A 24,199-nucleotide genomic window follows, 5' to 3' on the forward strand; every position below is an offset into this window, starting at 1 on the left:
CCTCATTCTAGAAAGAAATAAAGCTGCTGTGGCTTCAAAAATAAGTCAATTGATCAGTCAAGTGTGGCTCTCTAAATGTTGCTGTTACAGTGTCTACTCTGGCAAAAATTAACATTTTCTTCTTCTATGCAGAGGGAAGTACATCTGAGCTGCTGTTGTTACTGCTGAAAAAGAAAAACAAATTAACCAAGTACAAAAGTTAGGCAATGAAGAATGGTTCCTCCCCTTCAGCAACAGGGTGAAAAAGTTATTGGAAAATAAGATAATAAGCCATAATTTCATATTTCTTATGCCCTTTTGTGGTCTCCAAGTCAAACACGTACTAAGCCATAGCTTTCTTGATGAGGCCAAACTTCCTTCTGCACAGGTCATGGTGCCATCTGCAAAGCATCAATTACTCAGTGAGAAGCCAAGGCTGAAAAACCCTGAGATGAGTCATAACCTACCTGATTTTCTTCATGGGAAACCCTCATCTGCTCCTTGAGGACAGACATTCGGGCTGCCTCTTCTTTCCTCAAGACTCTCTCCTTCTTGAGCTCAGGGCTCCAGAAGGTCTTGATACTGTTCATGGAAGATCCCAACTTGCTGTCCTTGATGTCTAGCTCTTTCCGGAGGAGGTCATTCTCTCTCTGAAGTTCTTTGAGCTGGGCTTGAAGGTCTAACATTGTGCTATCCCTTACCTGCCTCAACATGGAGGGGACCTGGTGGTGGTGATGATGAGACGAGCTTGTCAGACCACCATGTTGATCCGTGTATGAAAGAACATCTGTGTGGGAAAGTCCAGCAGAAGCAATATTGGGACTACTCCCCATGGCTGTGACTCGGCCTCCATATACAGCTCTATTTGTGGCCCTTCCCAGAGTCATGGTGCCCTTTGGGTAAGTTGTCGAAGCCACCCCCTCATGATCACTCAAATACATGGGTCCAGACGTAGCATAAGCTGCATTAAGGGACTGGATATTCTCCATGGACAGTGTCTTGCCTGTTCCTCCACCTCCCCCACTGCTTGTTCTTCTGTGGCCCAAACGAGGAGACCTTGGCAAACGAGGAGATCTGGAAGGGCTACCTTCCAGATTGGTGATTGTTCTTGCACTTCCATACATTTTTCTTCTATTATGAGGTGCTACTGAAGAGAAGGAATGCTATACTAAGTTGGGAGGTAAGCCAGTATTTCCACTATTGGCCTGAATTTTCACTGCATATTTTTCACCGTCTGTACCAGAAAATGACTCCAAATAGAGACCTGAAAAATGAGAAAAAAGATAATCAAAAACAAACTGTATTATATTTTTAAAAATACATTTATAGATCAATGATGATAATGATAGATACATGAACATCAGAGAGTCACACCCATATTCATTTTTTGAATGACCCCAAACTTTACTTACAACATGCAAACATTTTGTATATTTCCCCCACCCTGCCCCCAAGCAAGGTCAAAAGTCCTCACAGCAAAAAGGAAACTTGTTTTTTCTTAGGAAAATGAAGCTTTGCATTTTGGTTTGTGCTAAGTGACAGTTGGGACGTCCAGAAAATTCACCATAGAATTCCTCCTCATAGAGAACTTGGCTATAAAATACTCCATCCTAGGGGTGTGACCCCCCCATACACAAGTGGCTTGACAGTAACTCTGAGAAGCTTTTGCTTCCTAGGATATCAAATAACAGTCAAGCAGGTTGTTACCTCTCCATTCTGTACTCATTCCAGACATCAGTAATCCATCACTGTCCTCATTTCCACTAAGATTGGAATTCTTCTCAACATAATATTCTAGATGGTTTACCACCAATCAACTAGCATCGACTCAGGAGTTTGAACCTATTGACCATTTTGAAGCTAGAAGAAAAAGAGGTGGCTCAAAAAAACAAATAATCCAGTGAAGAAATGGGCAAAAGACATGAATACACACTTCTCCAAGGAAGACATCCAGATGGCCAACCGACACATGAAAAAATGCTCAACGTCACTCATCATCAGGGAAATACAAATCAAAACCACAATGAGATACCACCTTACACCTGTTAGAATGGCTAACATTAACAACTCAGGCAACAACAGATGTTGGCGAGGGATGCGGAGAAAGAGGATCTCTTTTGCATTGTTGGTGGGAATGCAAGCTGGTGCAGCCACTCTGGAAAACAGTATGGAGGTTCCTCAAAAAACTAAAAATAGAACTACCCTACGACCCAGCAATTGCACTACTAGGCATTTATCCACGGGATATAGGTGTGCTGTTTCAAAGGGACACATGCACCCCATGTTTATAGCAGCACTATCAACAACAGCCAAAGTATGGAAAGAGCCCAAATGTCCATCGATGGATGAATGGATAAAGAAGATGTGGTGTGTGTATATATATATATATATATATATATATATATATATATATGCACACACACACAATGGAGTATTTATACACACACACACACACACACACACACACACACACTGGAGTATTACTTGGCAATCAAAAAGAATGAAATCTTGCCATTTGCAACTATGTGGATGGAACTGGATGGTATTATGCTAAGTGAAATCAGTCAAAGACAAAAAATCATATGACTTCACTCATATGAGGACTTGAAGAGACAAAACAGATGAACACAAGGGAAGGGAAACAAAAATGATATAAAAACAGGGAGGAGGACAAAACAGAAGAGACTCATAAATATGGAGAACAAGTTGAGGGTTGCTGGAGGGGTTGTGGGAGCAGGGATGGGCTAAATGGGTAAGGGGCATTAAGGAATCTACTCCTGAAATCATTGTTTCACTATATGCTGACAAATTTGGATGTAAATTTTTAAAAATAAAAAATAAAATTAAAAAAAATTAAAATTAAATTTTTTTTTTTAAAAAGAGGTGGCTCAACCATCAAGACTCATATATATCTAGCCAGATCCCTAAATGCTATTACCAGAGAAAATGGCAATCCTGGCTTTTTCTCCTTTCACATACATCTTTCAGGCTGGTGTTTTGGGACTGCTTTTCCATTTTGGTTGACCTAAATATTCACTCCACACTACCCCACACCTGTACAGAAATGGTACAAGAACAGTACACCGTGTTAGATTTCCTGGTCCCTTACCCCCTAGAGAAAAATAGTAGAAGTTCCCTGTCATGGTTACTCAAGCACTTTGGTACACAATTTTATGTAACTGGGCTACAGGGTTGTGATTATTCCCTCAGTGTTAGGACCCAAATGGCCTTAATGGGGTGTATCATGGCTTCCTGCTCTTCTTCTTAGGATATGTGTAAAGTACTTTATTTTTCTTCAGCGTTTTAGACACTAAGACCACAGATTTTGGAAAGGGGCAAACCAAGGTTCAGATCTCCACTCTAACATTGGCTAGCTGAATGACCTTAGGTTAGGGATGGGCATGTGACCCACATTGGTCCAAAAAGATTTATGCCATACTTTAGCTGGAACAATTGGAAAAGATAAGCTCTTTTTCAGCTAGAATTTTCTTGCTTTGATGTGGCGCTTCTTAGTACTACCATGTGGAAATGGCTTCCCCGGGAGAGAAACTAATGCAAAGGAAAGCAAACCAAACTTTAGATAGTTTGAAATCAAACCAAGTGACATCACTTGATACCCTGGATCTAGCAGTCACTGAAGGTACATCTGCCCCAGGCCAGTTTAGTTACACATGCCAGGTAGAGTGACTGCATTAAAGGCCCCAATTCTTTACCCCTTCCTGAATCTATGCCCTTGGCATGCCCTCCCATCTGACTCTGAGTTCATTCATATGATTTGCTTTGGCCCATAATGTGATAGCAAATGCAAAGGAAGCAGAGGCCTGAAGTAGCATTTGTGTATTTACTCTTTTGCTCATTTTCCTCTGTAGTACTAATTAGAATATTCCCAGTGTAGGGGCGCCTGGGTGGCTCAGTCGGTGTTTGACTTTGGCTCAGGTCATTATGTCATGGGTTTGTGAGTTCAAGCCCCATGCCCTGTGCTGACAGCTCAGAGCCTGGGGCCTGCTTCAGATTCTGTCTCCCTCTCTCTGCCCCTCTCCTGCTTGAACTCTGTGTGTCTCTCTCTCTCCCTCTCAAAAGTAAATAAACATTTAAGAAAAAAAAAAAAAAGAATATGCCCAGTGTAGCCTGATGGAAGATGAGAAATATAAAATAGAGCCACAGTGTCCTAGCCAATAGCCAACCAAACCCAAGACATTTGAGCAAGCCCAGCCAAGATCAGCAGAGCTGCCTAGCCAACCACCAGCTGACCACAGATGCATGAGCAAGTCCAATGAGCTCCATACACTCATGGACTAAAAAAATACTTCTTAGCATGTCATGATGTTTCGCAGTTGGATGTTCTGCAGGACTTCTGGAGCAACAGACAATGGATACATTCACTCATAAGTTTCTTTTTTCATTCCATTCTAGTTGGGGTATCTTATACCCTAAAGAGTCCTCATATATAGTATGAAAAATATTTTCCATAAAAGTACCTCCTTTCCCTAAAAAGTCCCTAAAAATAATTAAGCTCCTGTTTAAAAAGAATTAAAAATAAATATGTTTATGTTGCTCAGGACTTTATTTTGTTTTACTTGAAAAAAATACACAAATCATTTTGGGGGTGCCTGGGTGGCTCAGTCAGTTAAGCGGTTGACTTCCACTCAGGTCATGATCTCACGGTTCACAGGTTCAAGGCCTGCACCCGGCTGTCTCCATGCTGACAGCTCAGAGCCTGGATCCTACTTCAGCTTCTGTGTGTGTGTGTGTCTCTCTCTCTGTCTGCCTCTCCCCTCACTTGCACTCTCTCTCTCTCTCTCTCTCTCTCTCTCAAAAATAAATAAACATTAAAAAAAATCATTTTGTATCTAAGATTTTTTTCATGATAATGTGTCCTGTAGGAAAGGTAAATCAACAGTTCCAACAATAGTAGTTACATATATGATGAGAGAGACAGACAGTAGAATAATGTGACCGTAATATGAATAGTTAATGAGATGGAAAGATGTTCATGACAGAGTAGTCAGAGCAAGGGTGTTGGAGCAGACTACAAAACATGTTTATGGTTTAACCACATTGTAAAACACACATACATACACACTAACCTACAGAGAAGACTGGAACAACACACATCAAAATGTTAACAGGGGTGTCTGGATGGCTCAATCGGTTAAGCGTCTGACTCTTGATTTCAGCTTAGGTCTTAATCTTACAGTTTGTGAGATCAAGCCTCAAGTGCTGTCAGCACAGAGCATGCATGGGATTCTCTCTCTCCCTCCCCCTCTGCCCACCCCCTCTCAAAATAAATAAGCATTCAAAAAAATGTTAACAGTGGTAGAATTCTAAGTGGTTTTCATTTTCTTCCTTTTATTTGCATGTGTTAAATTTTCTATAATAAACATCTTTTCTACTGTCTTTTTAGTCTCTATTTCATTTATTTCTGCTCTGATCTTTGTTATTTTCTTCCTTCTACTAACTTAGGGCTTAGTTTATTCTTTCTCTAGTTCCTTAAGGTATAAAGTTAGGTTGTTTATGTGAGATCTTCCTTTTTTTCTTAATGTAGGTGTTCATCACTGTGAACTTAAGAAAATATTTTTTTTCCTTCTAAAAATTCCAACAGTTAAATGAACGTGTTATTTTTGCTATGCTTAGAATCTAGGAATCTAGGTCCTAGCTGAGCCACCACTTACAGAGTTGTCTTCCTAGAAGTGATAAAATCTAACTTGCTCTTTCCCTGTCTTCTCCTCTTGTATCCAGAGGCAGACATTTCTGAGGTCTCTAGCTAGGGTGGAGGTCCCAATCCAAATTCAATAAAATTTATACCCACACAGATTTCATCTGTGGTGATTTTATCAGCCCAGCTGGCCCAGGCTTTGGAGAACTGAATAAAGAACAAAAAGTAGATCTGATCATTTAGAAACGTACATACACATAACACACATATAACATATGATATACAGAGATATAGCAACTTGTTTGAAACAATGTTTCTTTATTTAAAGAGCAATACATGTTGACAATGGCTCCAAGTTTCCTTGGGTTCTCTTTTTTTTTTTTTTTTTTTGGCTTAGTATCAGGTTTATGTAGTGTCATGGTATGGGTTGAGAAGCTTTCCATTTTTCACATTTTCTGGAACAGTTAGCATAACAGACTGCTCTGTCCCTGAAATGTTTGGCAGAACACACCCATAAAACTGAATTGGCTTGGTTGTTGATTACCTTTTTATTGTTTACTAGGTTTAGTGATCTATTCAGGTATGTTACCTATTTTGTACCAAAGATCATTAAAATGTTTCTTAAGAAACAGTCCATTCCATACAGATTTTTCAGCCTTAGTGATATTGCTTTGTGTAACTTTTCCTTAAATATTTTTAAATCTCCTCCAGTTATGTCCTCATCTCCTTCCTAATGTCATTTATTTTTTTCTGTTTCTCTTGATGACCATATGACAAATGTAGGTCTACTTTTTTAGTGTTTTAAAGATACAGTTTTGTTTTGTCGATATATTCTACTACATACTCTCTTCCATTTTATCAGTATCTCTTTATCCTTGATAATAATTTCTTTCTTTGTGTTTACTTTGCCTTTTTGCATCAAATGTTCATTTATCTTCAATAATATTTTCTGATGAATGCATGTAAGATTACGCATTGGCTGCATATTCCAGGATTTTATGTATAGAACCCTTGTCATTTGTAAATAGCTTGTTATTTTTCTTTTTATTTTTTTCTATCCCAGGGATTATTCAGAAAGATATACTTAAATGTCAAAGTGGTTAGAAGTTCTTGGCTAATTGGTTCTAATTTTGGTTAGTCATTCTAATTTTTGGCATTGGGATCATAGAATAGAACATATATGTTTCTAATATTTGAAATTTGTCAAAGACTTTCTAACTGGCCAATAAATGATCAGTTTTCTTAATTGAAATAAAGCAACTAATAGATGATTGTAGAAAAACTTTAAAATAAAGATATGCATACAGAAGAAAATGAAAACGCTCCCAATCCTGGCACTGATAGGCCCTATCTGTTGATGTTGTTGGTTCTAATTCTTTTCAGTGTGTGCGTGTGTGTGTGTGTGTGTGTGTGTGTGTGTGTGTAATTTTAGACAAAAGTAATTATTATAGTATGTATAAATTCTTGTACTCTCCTTTTTGTCAATGTTTATCTCAATGTCATCTCCTTCTTTCCACTTAACATTAATACCCAAATATCTTAATAAAACATGATTTTTAATGTGCACCATATGTCTCCAAGAGGGCCACCAATTCCTCCGCTTCCTGTATACCTTTGTCTTACCTTCCACAAAGAAGTGGATTCTATTTTCCTTCTATCTTGATCTAGACTGGCCTTGTGACCTTGTGACTGCTTGGCTAGTAGATGCTTCAGAAGTGACACTATTCCAGCTCTGAGCCTAGCTCTAAAGAGGCCTACTAGCCTCTGCTTTTGCTCCCTTAAAAAACAGAGATCTAAGGTCTGAGCTACCTTACTGGAAAGAGAAGTAACACAGAAAGACCCAGAAGATTAGACACCACGTGAAGAGAGGCTACAAGAAGGAGAACCAAAGTATCCCTGCTAACAGCCAGCATTAAGACACCTTAGAGACAAGACATCTTAGACCTTCCAGCCCAGCTGCCATCAGAAATTAAGTACATGAGTGACAATTAACACTATGTGTAACAGAAGGACCACTCAATCAACCCAAAGAGTGATAGGAAATAATGAATTATTGTTTAAAGCCTCCAAAGCTTGGGGCAGGGGGGTGGTTGTTATACAGCAAAAGAATTGAAACAGTGACTTAATGCTCATTGAATGGTTATCTAATCAACTATTCAACCAATCACCTATATGGGGACACTTAGGTAATTTCTTTTTAAAATGGAAATACCATAGGGGCACCTGGGTGGCTCAGTTGGTTAAGCATCCAACTCTTGATTTTGGCTCAGGTCATGATCTCATGGTTGTGAGGTAAGCCATACTGGGCGTGGAGCCTACTTAAGATTCTCTCTCTCCCTCTCCCTCTCCCTCTGCCCCTCTGCAACTCATGCTCTCACTTTCTCTCTCAAAAAACAAAAACCAAAAAAAATTAAAACTGGAAATATCATAATTAATATTCTGATTGATAAAACATTGTATACATCTCTTACCATTTCCCTAGGATAAAGTTCTGGAAGTAGAATTATAAGATTTGATACCCAGTATCAAAATTCCACCCAGAAATGTTGAAGTAATTTACACTCCCACCCTTACCTTTGGCTACTTCACCTCCACAGCCTCTACTCTTTACTCTCAATATATCCTGGAAGCCACCATCTTCTCTCAAGGCTACCAAAAATCCTTGAATTATCCAACTCAGGATCATAGTTCTACATATTTGGTAAATACATGTTAAGAAGTATTTAAGTACCAATAGTGTGCTACACCAGTCCTGCTTTATGCCACTGCTTTCTTGACAGTTTGGCAAATGTTCAGGTAAACAAGGCTAACGGGGGTTTTGATTTTATACCAAGATGTGTCAGAGACTTTAGAACACTAATGTTTATTGTGACTCTTCCAATAGTGAGTATATAATGTAGCTTTTCCCAAGTTTATTTGACAAGAAAACCTCTTTTCCCTTCAGAAGTCCTGGAAATGTTTCACTGAACATTTTGATTTATTCATATAACAAATAATTTTTAAGCATCAGCTTAATTCCCAGTGTTTAATACTGAGACACAGCTTCTGTCTATGGAAATTTTATCCTCTAGAATAGACTTTCTTAGAATTTTCTTCATCTCAGATCTAACCTGGTTTGAGGAGCAGACAGCTATAGGCAGTAGGCACTGCTTTAAGGGCAAGGACATGAAAGTGACCCAAAAGAATCAGAACTGACCTCTCAAAGGGAAATACAGAAGATCAAAATAATAACTGGTTGGAGTTATGACCCTATTAGAGCAAGAAACAAATACAATTCTGTATTTATTTTTCAAACACTCAATAGAAAAGCCAAAACGTCAAAAGGAATACAGGTCCATCATCATCAGTCTGTATGTCTATTAAGTGAGGAAACAGGTGGATGTTGCCTACTCCAAGATCACACCAGAAAAGAGGCATTATATACAATTCCACAGAACTTACTAAATCAAATAGGAACTTCAGAGTCCATCAAAACGGTAACAGAATAATTTCTTCATCAGTATACATCTGCTTCTTAACAATAAATTATAAATAGTCACCTAGGCCCAACACTGTATTTGGGAATTAGTCTCTTTCCCCAGATTTACAAAGAGCAGGATGGTTTCCTGGAACAATTTTACCCTTATAGCTAGCTAGCACATAACATGATGTTCATATCACAGATGAGGTAGGCCCAATTGACAAGGTAAGCCAAGGCAAGTCTCATGGCTGTCATGTCCTCCTAAGCCTCGTGATTCCTACTTATTCTACTGAGTCACTCACAACCCCCTCCCCCATCCCCAGCTGTGTTTAAATCACCTGAAATATGTTTAGGTACTTGTTTTGACACTTGGGCTTTTTTGGGTTGTATTTTCCTAATTACGTCTATCCTAATTTTTTTTTTTTTTTTGGTTTTTTAAAATGAATCCCTGAGAAAGAGCAAAGAGATCAACTTTATTCAGCAATCAATAATGCTCTATTTTCCATGACTGACTGCACGAAAACCATCTCTAAGCTTTTCCACCCACCTATATATGCATTATAAGAAATAAGGCCAAAGTTAAGCTCTTACTGTTTTAAATACTATTATGAAGCCAAGATAGGCTAAATCATTGAGCTTTCTTGTAAACTCCTAAAAACACCTGCTTTCTTATATAGTTGTGATATACCATCCTAAGAAGGATAAATTATTAATTAGATTAAACTGAGCATAGAAACAGACAAATGTTGCTGACTATAACACCAAAGAAATTAATTGCATGACACTTTTCACTTCAAAAGCACTTCATGAATAAAATTCCAAGTTCAAGGGTAAGCTCCATTTAAGGTTCACACACAAAATCAAATCAAAGATGCTGTTACAAACCTATAAGAATACTTTCTCTAATTGCATATGGATTCATAAATAAAGTATACACTCATCCACTCATTCTTTAAAAGGTTTATGGACTCTTGAACTGTAAGCTCAGGGCAGGGAAAGGTAGAGAGTCTTGATTTCTGTCTACCTCAAGTGTCTCAGACTGGAATGGTCTATTTTAAGACGAAAGCACTTCCTGCTATCTGCTCTAAATTAGGTTAAGTTTATTTCCACAAATCTCAGCCTCAGCCCATCACCTGAGCCCTGCTGACAGACCGTGTGAGCTGAGATCATCAGTATCTCCCAAGATTTAGCCCAAATTAAAATATCCTTTTTTTTTCTTCTCAGCATCCCAAACTTTTAAAAAATTTTGTGTCACAGGACTACAGTTAATTCTGAAATCCTTCTAGAAGAAGACAGAATGTAGAACAAATCTCAAGCAAGAAGCAGCTGCCCAGGAGCCAGATGCTGCCCGCAAGTGTGTTATATATGGCTAGCACAGTGTTCTTTAGAATTGTGGTCTAGTTACAAACATAGAGATATAGACATTTCACATTAAAATACAGATTTCAGCTTCTCCTAAAACTCTGAAAATCTGACAATGTCAAAATCATTTCCCTATGTGACAACAACTGGCTAGAGCCAACCAGCAGCCACCCCTTCAAGAGAGAGCATGCCCCCTTTAGTATGCCACAGTCCCCTCCATTCCCTATTACTTTACATTCAGTCTGATTCCCTCTTTTCATGCTTGTCCCTACAGGCATTTGAATTTTACCACTCTTACTCATATATCTTTAAAAAGAATTCATTCTCCTTCACCATCCAGTTAAAGTCCATTATCAAATCCTACCAATTCTGCCTCCAAAATCAATCACGATCTGCTCCTTTATTTCCACTTCTACCATCACCACCCTATTGCACTGACATGACTTGCTTCAGCTCTCCCATACCATCCCAAAGCATCTCTCCTTTTCAAATCCTCCCCCTTCTGCCTTACAAATTGTACTCCAAAGTATACTTCTGATCACAAAAGATCTTCCCCGACCCACTTAAAACCTTTCAAAGCATCCCAGTGCTCTTTGCACAAAGACCGAAATCCTTTCTGTGGCCTGAGGCCCTATACAATTTGGCTGCTGCCAACAGTTCCAGCCTCCTCTCTTGCCATTCTCTTCACTGACCCTGCCTGAGTCTTCCTTTCTGATGCTCAGTAGTATCAAGTCCCTTCCTGACTCAGAGCTTCAACTGTGCTATTCTATCTGCAGGGCTCTTTCCCAGTCATTACTTAGATCACAACATCTAATAGCATACCCTCTACATGGTCCATCCCATCCAAGTCAGATCTCTTGGCTGTGTTCTCTTAAAGCATAATGTTCTTTTCTCTTGGTATGAAACACCCAAATCAAGACTGCATCTCCTCAGACCCTTGGTTTGCAAAATGGGACAGCATAAAGGAGAGTAATCACTATGCACAAAGGATTCTGGAGCCTTCAGGGCAGAAAGTCATGGGCACTCCAGTCACAAAGCCCAGGATTCAAAAAAAATTTTTTTTCAACGTTTATTTATTTTTGGGACAGAGAGAGACAGAGCATGAACGGGGGAGGGGCAGAGAGAGAGGGAGACACAGAATCGGAAACAGGCTCCAGGCTCCGGGCCATCAGCCCAGAGCCCGACGCGGGGCTCGAACTCACGGACCGCGAGATCGTGACCTGGCTGAAGCCGGACGCTTAACCGACTGCGCCACCCAGGTGCCCCTGCAAAGCCCAGGATTCAGAGTAAGTGAGCTCTGTGGGAGGAGACAAACATGGTTACAAACAATACTACAGCTGCCAAAAACAAAATAATTACTTCAAGATAAGAGGGTATCCAGGCTAGTGATTGGGACTCAAAACAAGTACCCAAAAGCCATGGAGAAACCTGTATGGACAAAGCATGTGAGTGAGGTGGGAGACCATTCCATGCTGTTTGGAGCCTGTGCAGTGGGGCACAAATGCTATGCACAAGGATATGACTCATAAGGAAGCCCATGGGTTCCAGGAAGGGTTATGCACAATCAGACACTGAGACAAGGGTTTGGGTACAGGTAGTTCATTTAGAAGGCAATCCCAGGAAGCACTCAGGAGGGAATTTAGCGCAAAGACATGGAAGTGAAGGAAGTCAATATAGAGTACATCTTCAAGGAGAGTTCTGCTAGGAAACTGGGTTCAGTCCTGCTGAAGGAGCTCTGAAACACAGTGAAGAACCTGCCTCAGAATTATACCTCCATAAGGGTAAGGTACCCATTCATGATTTGCAGATATTTGCTCCCCTGGTACATCCAGCCTGCACTACACAGAGGCCACGAGAAAACCCTCATGTTCCAAATATAGGCCATGAGTGCTGAGATGTGGCTGAAACACCAGTGGCATATGCTGCACCATGCATGACACACCAGTGGCTGAGCCGGCCACTGGGAAACTGGATTGGCCTTCCCTTACAGGACCATATAGTGGGGACCATAGCATCTTTCTGAGGAAGACCGGTCTCAATAGCAACACCTTGTGGCACAAAGATGCAATCATATGGCAGAGTAGTTGGATAGAAGCCATCTCTGGGCTTGGGGGTGGGATTTATATCCATAACCCCCTTATTTTGGGGCAGTGTAATTCTGGGGTCAGGGGTCAGGGAAGGAGACAGGGAGAGTGGAGAGAGGTGGGGGAGCCCTGGAGAAAAGACCTGGAACTACCAGCTAAGCTGGCAGGTGGGTTCCAGCATTTTTGGTTTAATTTGGACAAATGAAACTTGGAGCAAGGTTTTTGAACAATCCACGTATGACCCAAAAGCCTTCCTCACTTTATAATTCCATATTAGGGGCACCTGGGTGGCTCCATTGGTTAAGCATCTGACTTAGGTCATGATCTTGCATTTCATGAGTTCAAGACCCGCATAGGGCTTTGTGCTGACAGCTCAGAGCCTGGAGCCTGATTCAGATTCTGTGTCTCCCTCTCTCTCTACCCCTCCCCTGCTCACACTCTGTCTCTCTTTCTCTCTCAAAAATAAACATTTTAAAAAACTTTATTAAAAAAATAATAATTCCATATTAATTTGTGTGATTACTTATTGGATCATCTCTTGTCTCCTACTTTAAACCCTTATACTGTACCCCAAGGTTTAACATTTGTCCTATCTGGGGCCCAGAGCAGGACTACAAATAGAGGCCAAACACCATATATCCATACATTTTACAGTTATAAATCAAGCTAACAAACTGGTAAATAAAATGTATTCTATCTTCCTATCTTGACAAATATAAAAATGTGAAAGGTAGGCAGCCTGGATGGCTCAGTCGGTTAAGCGTCCAACTTCGACTCAGGTCATGATCTCACTGTTTGTGAGTTTGAGCCCTGCATTGCGCTCTGCACTGACAGCTCCAAGCCTGCTTCAGATTCCCTGCTGTCTCCCTCTCCCTCTCTGCCCCTTCCCTGCACGTATGCATGCACTTTCTCTCGTTCTCTCTCTCTCTCTCTCTCTCAAAAATAAACATAAAAAAAAATGTGGAAAGTAAAGTTTGAATGTTAAACTAAGAATTCTTGGATTCTTCAAAGTTCTGGCCAAAACATAGTACCAAGAGGCCGTCCTGCCCCTAGTCAACATCCCTCTCTCCCCATCCCTAGCTCAGTCACAGCCCAGGGGGTCTCACACACTTGAACTCTGCAGCCTGAACACTAGGCTAGCTCTGTCTAGATCAGGGGCTGACAAACGTTTTCTATAAAAAACCAGACAGTAAATATTTTAGATTTTGTGGGCCATTCGGTCTTTGTCACAACTACTCAACTCTGCATTTCAGCACAAAGCAGCCGTAGATACTCTGTAACCAGATGAGCATGGCTGTGTTCCAATAAAACTTTATTTATAGAAACAAGCATCAGCTGGATGCAGCCCACATTAGCCGGATGCAGTGGTCTGCTGACACCTGGTCTATACTTTTACAAATAGGTGCCCCTCAGCAACTTCAGACCTAAGGGTATATACACTAGGAGCATGATTTTTCCTTAGAAAGGCAGACCTGGCAAAAAAGCCCAAACAGACCCTGAAAGTCCACTCAGGGTCATTTAGGAAGGGAGGTCCCAGGCCCGTGGCTACCCAGAGTGGACCCTGGAATGCCAGCAGACTCCTCCCCCACGGGGAAGATGCAGTCAGACGAGGGCCAGAGCCTGCCTTCTAGCACCTGAGGTGCAGGGGCTCTTCCTGATCAGACCCAAGGGCACACAGAAGATACGCAAAACAGTTTTGAACATTTGAAAGAATATATTTAAGATTATGATATTTTCATCAATCATTGAAATCACTTCCATGACAGTTAATGCAACAATTTTGTAATTGTAACCAGGAAGGTGAGACAATGTTTTTTACAAAGGAAAGAAAGGATCTGGCTGGAGACACATCTTTAATTTCTTGGTGTGTAGCCTGAAGCAAATTACTTGACTTCTCCGATCCTCACTCTTCTCAGCTGTAAAAGACTTTTCATAGTGTTTTGGGAAAGCTTAAATAAGATAAGAAAAGAAAAGTAATTAGCACAACACCCAGCACACGGCTAATGGTCAAAGAAAGCTAACTGGGGTAAGCTCCAGGCTACCAGAACAAGACACACCGGTTTAGAAATTCCAAGTTGTCTTAAGTCCTCCCAGTCCACGGAGCTTGCCTTGTCAGACACTCCTGAGTCAAACTCAGCCTGCTATTGAAAACTGTTCAAGACAGCAACCATTTTTAAAACTGGAAAGAAAAAATGGCCATTTTCCCATCCTCCTCAGGCTACAATATTACACATCTGTAGGTATTGAAAGTCCCAATAACAAACCATTTCATTTTTAAATTCCACAATGACATGAATTGGGGGAAAAAAGTCGAGCTTGATATAGCAGAGATTTTAAAAGATGCTTTCCCATCATTCTCCAAGAAGCACTCTGCAACTCAAACACATTCATCCACACATCACTACTCTCTCTTTTAGTTTCCTCAAACTCGCTTTATAATGACTGTTTTCCATGTACAGATTTAGCATGATTACATGTTCAGCTGCCTTGGCTCTATTTTATGGTAAGGTGCTTAAGTGAAGAGGCTGACTATGTTCCATACAACAAGGTAAGGACTCTGTAGATCCACGTATTAGCTAACTGCACTCTCCAGTAACCATTTCCGCAGTTTTAATGTCAAACTCTTATCAATTTATTCTAAAGATTAAGTTTAAAACCTGAAACACCCAAAAACTTTTGTCAAAGGAAGAGACCACTGGGGCACCTGGATGGCTCAGTCGGTTAAGCGTCTGACTTTGGCTCAGGTCATGATCTCACAGTTTGTGAGTTCGAGCCCCGCACTGGGCTCTATGCTGATAGCTTAGAGCCTGGAACCTGCTTTGAATTCTGTGTCTCCCTCTCTCTCTCTCTGTTCCTCCCCCACTCATGCTCTCTCTCTCTTCTTCAAAAATAAATTTAAAAAAAATTTTTTTAACTAAAAAAAAAAAGGAATAGACCACTAACTAGTATACAAGTTAGACACACAAGTTAAAAATACAGCAAAATCTCAAACAATAAACAGTAAATACAGAAATCTGAGATGCTAAGTCAAAAATAAAAAGATAATTATGATTAATATAATAAACTGACTATAACAACATTATTCAGTGCCTCAGAAAGTTTCATAAATGTAACAAATTAAGCTGGTTGCACTGAAGAGATAAAAGGTTTTTAGATTCATTTTTAAAACATCTGTGCATTTTCTTTAATCTTCAAATGTAAAATGTCAATTGCCAAAGCTTTGGCTATAGTGTACTTACAAAAAATAATATTTGGGAATTATTGGGTCTTACACTAAAAATTCCTCAGTCTGTCAACTAACAGATGTTTCAGAGAAAGTGGTAAAAAGGTAAAAGAATAAGAACTCTACCCCTATGCCCTTAAAAATTCAATCACACAAAATTTTTCTACATTTAAAATCAACATGAAGGATTATGTCTAATAGGCTTTTGCTAGAAAAGAATATGCACATAATCATGTACACAAGGAAAAATTTTAGCAAATTTTCAAGCTATTCCAAAAAAGAAGGGGAAAAAAGGACCACCATCAATAGCAAGAGATGGGAAACGGCTTAAATATGCACATTTGAGAGATAAGCATTTATCTATGTATTCTGCAAAGAAAAGAAAGAATAAATGCTACATCTTAACTCCAGGGTCTCTCAAAAATATGACTGATGACCATGGAGGAGTCACATGAGCCTTTAGCAAGAGCCAAGTTTAAGGTGCTGAATGGTACTCAGAAACCCCTCTAAGGGTGCCTGGCTGGCTCAGCAGGTGGAGCGCGTGACTCTTAATCTTGGGGTTTTGAGTTCAAGTTCCACCTTAGGTATAGAGATTAAAAAGAAAATCTTTAAAAAAAAGAAAAAGAAAAAGAAACCCCTCTAAAAACTGAAATTATAGTTAATGAAAGTTAATAACTGTACTAAGTCATCAAGAAACTTAGTTAAATCTCTTAGTGCATGGATAAGGATAAACTTACCCAAAATATAAATATATTAAAAGGAAAATTACAGCATTTCAACAATATTTCTAGAAAACAAATCTGCAATATGGTTTCTGGCCTTCCAGAGACCCAAAGCCCTCCATATCAAAAGGGAGCCACAGCCCCTTTATTCGAGTTTACATGAGCAATATCTCTAATTATTGTGCAAGGCTGCCAGCTGTTATGAATATTGCAAATAGATGAGAACCTTTCTAGGAGTATAGGGTGTGGTCTTAGATGGAGAGAGTCCTATGAAAGAAAGGCAGAGTAGTACTAGAGAGAGAAAATCCAGTTTTGTAACCTGAGCAAGAACCAAGGAGGGGGCAGATCCATAGTTGTGTCTAGGGAATTTACAAATCTCGTGAGAACTCAGGGTTGTTTTTATTTCAATACTCTGAAAACAAATAAGTAAGGATATCCTTGATGATCACAGCAGCCATGACCATTGTGTCTGAGCAATATGTCCTGCCTTCAGGAATCAACTTAGGTCAATGAAAAAGGAAAAAAGATGGACTTGGGAATCTAAATGATGTGTTCTCACTCAGTGAAAGGTAAGGGAGGTCCAGTTCCTCAGCATGAATCAAAGTTTCACAGAAGTTGAATACTGTAAATATGGTGGGAGAATTGAGTCACCATCCACCATACAGCAGGTTAGACCAGTAGAATGCCAAAGAACCCACCCAGAATAGTCAGTATCATATTTGTTACAAGTAGCAATTTAGCTAATGTGCTTAAATAAATATAGTTCAATTGAATTAGTAATAAGGAAGTGTACTTAATTTCTTTTTTTTAAGTTTATTTTTACTAATTTCTACACCCAGCGTGGGGCTCAAACCCACAACCCAAGATGGAGAGTTGCATGTTCCTCCAACTGAGCACAGCCAGGCACCCTGAAGTGTACTTAATTTCTAAATTGATTTAGGTTTTATAAAGGTGCAAGGGCTAAAAACAAAACAAAACCAAAAAAAAAAAAAAACCCAAAACAAACAAAAAATACACAAAAACTCCCCTACAATTAAAAGTATCATTACAATAATGATTTAAGTCAACTCTGGGGTTCTACAAATTATTTACTTTAACTTTTTTTATGTTTATTTATTTTGAGAGAGACAGAGTGTGAACAGGAGAAGAGTAGAAAGAGAGGGAGAGAGAGAGAGAGTCCCAGGCAGACTCTGTACTGTTAGTGCAGAGCCCAACATGGGGCTTGAACTCACAAAACAGTGATATCATGACCTGAGCCGAAACTAAGAGTCAGACGTTTAACTCACTGAGCCACCCAGGAGCCCCAAATTATTTATTTTAAAAGGTATCTCATCCAACTTTGAGAAACTCTGGTTAAGTCCTGAATCCCACATTTATTATCTGTTTAACCTTAAGCAAGTTCACAAAACTTTCTGAGCCTCAGTAAATAACAATGGCCTCAGAAGTAACAATGGCTACTTCACAAAACTAAGGTCAGTCCTAATGAAATCAGAGCACATGCAAGTACTCAGTACAGTGCCTGGGGCTTAGTAAATACCCAGTACAACAACACTCACCATCATCAATATTAACTACAAACACATTGTATTGTTTTCTTAAAGGATGATCATCTTGTTAAAATTAGTTTTTGCCCTCTATTAATTTCACATATGACTAGGAAAAGCATTCAAATTCTGAGCCTTATATTCCCTTCAATCTCTATGATCAGTTCTTGAAAGAAAGTAAATTGATTGAATTATTAGAAATAATAATACTACCTATGTAGGTGGTTTAACATGTATCCCAGGAAGAGAACTAGACCCTTAAGCACAATCTTTCTTATGTATAAAAGAGGAATAACAATATTAAACATTTGCAATGGCTTTACAAAGATTGGCTGATTGAAAAAGTTGCTAAGCAATTTACACGAGGGTAAAATTTTCACTAGTGCAGCAAATTGCATCATTTGTTCAAAATATTCACTGTCCCTCTCTAGTCAGCTCATTCCTATATTCTCCTTCCCATAAAAAAAGAATCCTTTCTGCCTCTCTGACATCAGGTTTGGCCATGTGACTTGTTTTGACGAATGCAATGCAAGTTGAAGTAACACATGCCATATCCAAACAAAAGGTGTAGGAGCCATCTTATGAGTAATCCATTCGTTTTTTCTTCTGTAAGTGAGACCGGCTCATCCAAGAAAAGGACCATTCCCTTCAGCCTGACAACCAGAATAAAGACAAGGTAGGGCAGCATTACAGACAACCCCTGGGAGAGAAATAAACCACTGAGATTTGGAGGTTGTTACCTCAACATAACCTAGCAATATCTGACAAATACATGCAGATCCCACAAATGGAGGACTAAAACAAAATTTTAACATTTAGGTTAAAATATAGAGGAGCATTTTCTCACTGATTCATCTCCCTCACTTCTTTCCTCCTTTTGCCATAATACCAGTCTGGTAATGTTATTCTTTCAGGGATAAAATGTCTCATCTTAGGTCTCTAAATGCAAATCACTTGTAAGTGATGTCTTTTGAGGCACAGCTACACATAACTAACCATTTTAACTGCGCCCAAATGTATTCTCTTTATCATTCCTGGGCACTGATTTCTTTCCTAACAAATAGCTGCTCCAAATGCTTGGACATCAAGAGGAAGGCAATCATTGAAGAGGCCTGAAGGGGGATAAACCCTACTGAGATAATATAGTTATGCAAACAGCTCAAGTGAAGGGCAGGAAACATCAATGGGTGTAGGCTAGAACTCACCACATCAATGGTTATCACGTGTGTGAGTGCCTGCCCTGGAGCCCAATCCCATGAAGAGCCCAGTCTTGCCTGGCCCAAGCATGCCTCACCACAGGATGTCAAAGAAAGGGGCCCCATGCACCTGCTATCTGTGATTCCATCTTACAATGAATGGCTCTGTGCATTCCAGATTGCACCAAGTGATGCCACTGTCTTTCCGTGAGCCTTGTACAAGACAGATGATTCAACCCTGATAGATCCTTAAAGGCAATAGCCATGTCTCATTCATCTTTGTATCCCAGTACTATTACACTTGTAATTAAAGGCCGCTTAGTGCAGAGCAGTTAAAAGCATGGGCTTTGAGTCAAGAGTTCAAGATTCAAATACCAGCTTCTCCACTTACTTGTGTTAACAACCTTATGAATAGATGCTGTTAAGTACCCTTCTACTGTCCCTCTGACTTGAACATTTTAAACTTTTTTAGCATTTATTTATTTTTGAGAGAGAGAAAGAGAGAGAGAGAGAGAGAGAGCACGAGTGGGGGAGGGGCAGAGAGAGAGAGAGAGAGAGAGAGAGAGAGAGGGAGACACAGAATCCGAAGCAGGCTCCAGGCTCTGAGCTGTCAGCACAGACCCCGAGATGGGGCCCAAACCTACAAACCGTGAGATCATAACCTGAGCTGAAGTCAGGCGCTCAACTGACTGAGCCACCCAGACGCCCTCTGACTTGAACATTTTAGAACAAAGCACTTTACACCACCAATATCAGCATCCCTGCTGAAGACTTCTTTTGAACCCTGGAAAACTACTCTGCTCTTGTAGGGTGCAAGATACAAGTTCGAGGAAAGTAACCACCTTCAAAAACAACTGGTTGAGATGTTTATATGTCTGTGCTCACCAAAGCATTATTCACAATATCCAAAAGGTAGAAACAAACCAAATGTCCATTGACAGATGAATGGATAAACAAAATGTGGTATGTAAATACAATGGAATATTATTCATCCTTAAAAAGTAATGAAATTCTCATTCATGCTACATCAAGGATAAGCCTTGAAAATACAACACTAAGTGAATTAAGCCAGATACAAAGGGACAAATATTATATGATTCCACTCACATGAGGTACCTAGGATAGTCAAATTCAAAGAGACAGAAAGTAGAATAATGGTTGCCAAGAGACTGGGGGCAGGAGGGAATGGGAAGTCAATGTTTAGTGGGTATAGAGTTTCCTTTTGGGTTGATGCAAAAATTCCGAAGACGGATGGTGGTAATGGTTTCACAACATCGTGCATGTACTTAAAACCACAAAGTTGTACATTTAAAAATGGTTGAAATGGTAAATGTGTGCTACATATGTTTTACCACAATAAAAAAATAAGAATAATAAAAATATATTTTAAAAAAGAAAAGAAAAAAAACTGACAGAAGCTGGTGGTTGGTTACACATCCCTGCTCGCTTAACCCTCATGTGAGATCATCCTAAGGGAGGGGTTTTACCCCATTTTCAGAGTCTCCTTGTGAGATTAAACTCCAGTCACCACTGGAGTAACTTCCTGAATAACGTCCCATCTGTTATCTGCCTTCTCTTCCCTACCTCACACCCTGGTTCACCTACTGGTGATAGCAAATAATTACCTTCACAAGAATACTTGTCTCAGGGTTTGCCACTGAAGGCAAGTGTCTTAACTTCTCTAAACACTTACTTCCTCATCATGAGAAATAATACTTGGATCATGGACTTACTGTAAAAATTAAATGAGATTATTCTTAAACATGCTTAGCAAAATGCCTGCCACATAGTAGTTACTTATTAGCTTCGTGAACTTCTAGCCCAATAGTCACCTGCCTTTTAAACTAAGTCTCTCAGTTTCAGGAAGAGATTAAAAATCAAAGAGCTATCGTTTTCCATCTTCCACCCAATTAACACCTCCCATGATTTATCATTCGCCATTTAGCCACAAGAGGCATGAAAAGGAACTAGAATTTTGCATCCAATTCAAGCCTTTGCTTAGAAGTGGGGTAAGCCCACAAAGGAAGTTAGATAAACTCCCAGATATAACAGATTTTCCAAGACAGACAGATCACCACCATACCCTCCTGACCTGGAGAATTAGGGAGCTATGGGGATAACAATACACAAACCTTAACTCTACCCTTTCTCTTTGCCTCCAAATGTACCATCTTAGCATCATTAAGGCTTATGATGAAGACTAAGATGCATTGAGTCTTTTCTGCTCTCTAGTGCACCAAATGAAACCATAGCATCAAGAAAATCCATTGAAGTGTATCCTTTGCTAAGTACCATTTTATTTGCTTTGGTTTCTCTTTACTTGCTTGCCAAAATACACAGAGAATTTTGTTAGCACAGTGATCAACTGTGCCAATTAGCAAACCAGAGGAATAGGTTACTGACTCTGGTGGACTCTCATAAATAAAACTGATGAGAAATTCAGGGCACCTGGGTGGCTCAGTCGGTTAAACATCTGACTCTTGATTTCAGCTCTGGTCATGATCTCAGGGTCGTGAAATCAAGCCCCATGTCATTGGGCTCCACACTGGGCATGGAGCCTGCTTAAGATTCTCTCTCTCCTTCTCCCTCTGCCCCTTCCCTGCTCTCTCTCTCTCTCTCAAATAAATAAATAAATAAATAAATGTTAAAAAAAAAAAAGACTGATGAGAAATTCAATTTCTATACCCTACTTTTGTAGAAAATGGCTTTCTGAATATGTGCTTTTTTAAAAGCTGAACAAAAATTGACTACACTTACATGTTAAAAAGGGAAGCTCTGTTACCAAAACAAATAAATAATAAAATCCCAAATTATATCTTGTCCTTTATCATAATCCCCCAAAGCTTTTTTCTAACACCTCATATGTCCATAGCCTTCAATTTTGTTCTTATCTCTCACAATTATATACAGGTGGCCAACCTAAGTACAAAGCATCTGACTGAAGGTAAACACCATCCATACTGGGCATGTCTAATGGTTTCCATCTTTGCCTCAATTACATTAAGTTTATAAGGCTCATACTTCTCCTACATTACTGCCTATATTTTTCCATTTCCACTTACTTTTTATAAAATAATGACAAGATTCCAGAAATATTCAAATAATCACACAAACTCTGCTATACAAATATGGTAAGTGCTGCTGAAATAAAACTACTTCTTGAGAGTTAAGATCATGATTATAATAGCTCAAAACATTGGTTCATAAGTTGAAGCACAGAAGTCAAGATTAATGTTATGAAAGGAACTTTAGCAATGTTACCATCTAAAGTACAAAGTGGTGTAAGTCATACGAAAGTAAAGTCATAGGCAACTGATATGCATAGGGCATTGAATGTGGTTCCAGCATATAACTCTCAGTTTTGTACATTTCAGGGAGTACACCATTTCCGTTCGTGAACTTTCTTACACCACTTTCAGAAGCTGTATACTATGAATTTCCTTTTAGCCTAACCAAGTCAGTTTAATGCCAACTGTAAACATGTTCAAAGATTTTAAAACAAGAGCCATACTCTCTGTGCTCTACTCAAAACTCACTGAAAAGAACTTGGTCCCTGATGACATTTGGAGAGATTCTCAAAGCCAACAAGCAGTGTGGAGTCCCATTATAGAACAGGAGCATCTTCACCTGGAAAGTGGTCTTTTAAAGGTATTAAAACTGCATAAATTGTGTTTGGTCAATGGAATCATAATGGGCAGTGCTAGGATTCCCAAGACCATATTCACAATCTTTCTATTGCTTTCCAGGTCATTCTACTACTTGCTCATGCCAATTTCAAACCCTATACTCCCACAAACACCAAAAGCAGGTAGTTATTGCCATGAAAGTAGAATGAAAGAATAAAGAGAATCCAGCATCTTTGGTTGTGTCAGAGATAAAACCCCTTGATGGTTAAGTTCGAACCTCATCTCCTTAATGGATCACAGGGTCTTCATGCCTTCACTCTGTCTGGCCTCTTTCATCATCTAGCATCCCCAGCTAAGCTAATCTCCAGCTCCACAGGTCTACTTTCACCTCCCCAAATCCCAAATCTCCTATTCTCTTGCTCATCTTTGGACCTAGACTGTTCCTTCTACCATCAAAACGAAAGGCACCCCAGCTAACTCCACTTAGTGCTCCACCTCACCCTAGGTGTCACCTTCTTCAAGAAGCCCTCTTCAGCCTTCATCCATGAATCTCCTAAGCCCTCCGTGACACCCTGGGTGCTCCCCCATAATAGTTCCCATTACAATAGCCTGCTTATTTGTCTAGTGCCTCACTAAAGGCTACAATCCCAGAGCCCCTAAATATCACTTGCTCTGTTTACAGTTGCATTCCCTGTGCCCAGGAGAGGGCTGGCAAGAAGCAAGCACACGCACATTTGTTGAATATATAATATAAGCACTTAACTCTTTGCTAATAAAGTCCATCATGAAAGTACACTAGCCATTCTTGTTTTCCAGGATAAAATAGCTAATAAAATGACAATTACTGGGGCACCAGGTGGCTCAGTTGGTTGAGCGTCCAACTCTGGCTCAGGTCATGATCTCACGGGTTGTGGGTTCAAGCCCTACATCGGGCACTTTGCCATTAGCGTGGAGCCCACTTTGGATCCTCCGTCTCCCTCTCTCTATGCCCCTCCCCCGTCTCAAAAATAAACATTTAAAAAATGCCAATTACGGGGCGCCTGGGTGGCGCAGTCGGTTAAGCGTCCGACTTCAGCCAGGTCACCATCTCGCGGTCCGGGAGTTCAAGCCCCGCGTCAGGCTCTGGGCTGATGGCTCAGAGCCTGGAGCCAGTTTCCGATTCTGTGTCTCCCTCTCTCTCTGCCCCTCCCCCGTTCATGCTCTGTCTCTCTCTGTCCCAAAAATAAATAAACGTTGAAAAAAAAATTTTTTTTTAAATGCCAATTACTTAATTCTTTGCATGAAAAAAACTATTGTAAAAAAATATCATTTTAGATCTGGAAAGAGACCAGATGATTTTGACACATA

General features: G+C 39.8%; 1 protein-coding gene across 13 annotated transcripts in view; it reads right to left on the bottom strand.

The window, feature by feature from the left end:
- ERC2 (ELKS/RAB6-interacting/CAST family member 2) overlaps nucleotides 1–24,199 on the bottom strand; it is a 923,107-nt gene that overhangs the window by 888,417 nt on the left and 10,491 nt on the right. For all 13 annotated transcript variants that reach the window (XM_043587674.1, XM_043587670.1, XM_043587678.1 and 10 more), the window contains exon 2: nucleotides 447–1,243. In XM_043587674.1, coding sequence (XP_043443609.1) covers nucleotides 447–1,103 — 657 coding nt within the window. In that variant the 5' untranslated portion in view covers nucleotides 1,104–1,243. The remainder of the gene's footprint in view (nucleotides 1–446; nucleotides 1,244–24,199) is intronic.

This window comes from Prionailurus bengalensis, chromosome A2 (assembly GCF_016509475.1).
Source record: "Prionailurus bengalensis isolate Pbe53 chromosome A2, Fcat_Pben_1.1_paternal_pri, whole genome shotgun sequence".
NCBI lineage: Eukaryota > Metazoa > Chordata > Mammalia > Carnivora > Felidae > Prionailurus > Prionailurus bengalensis.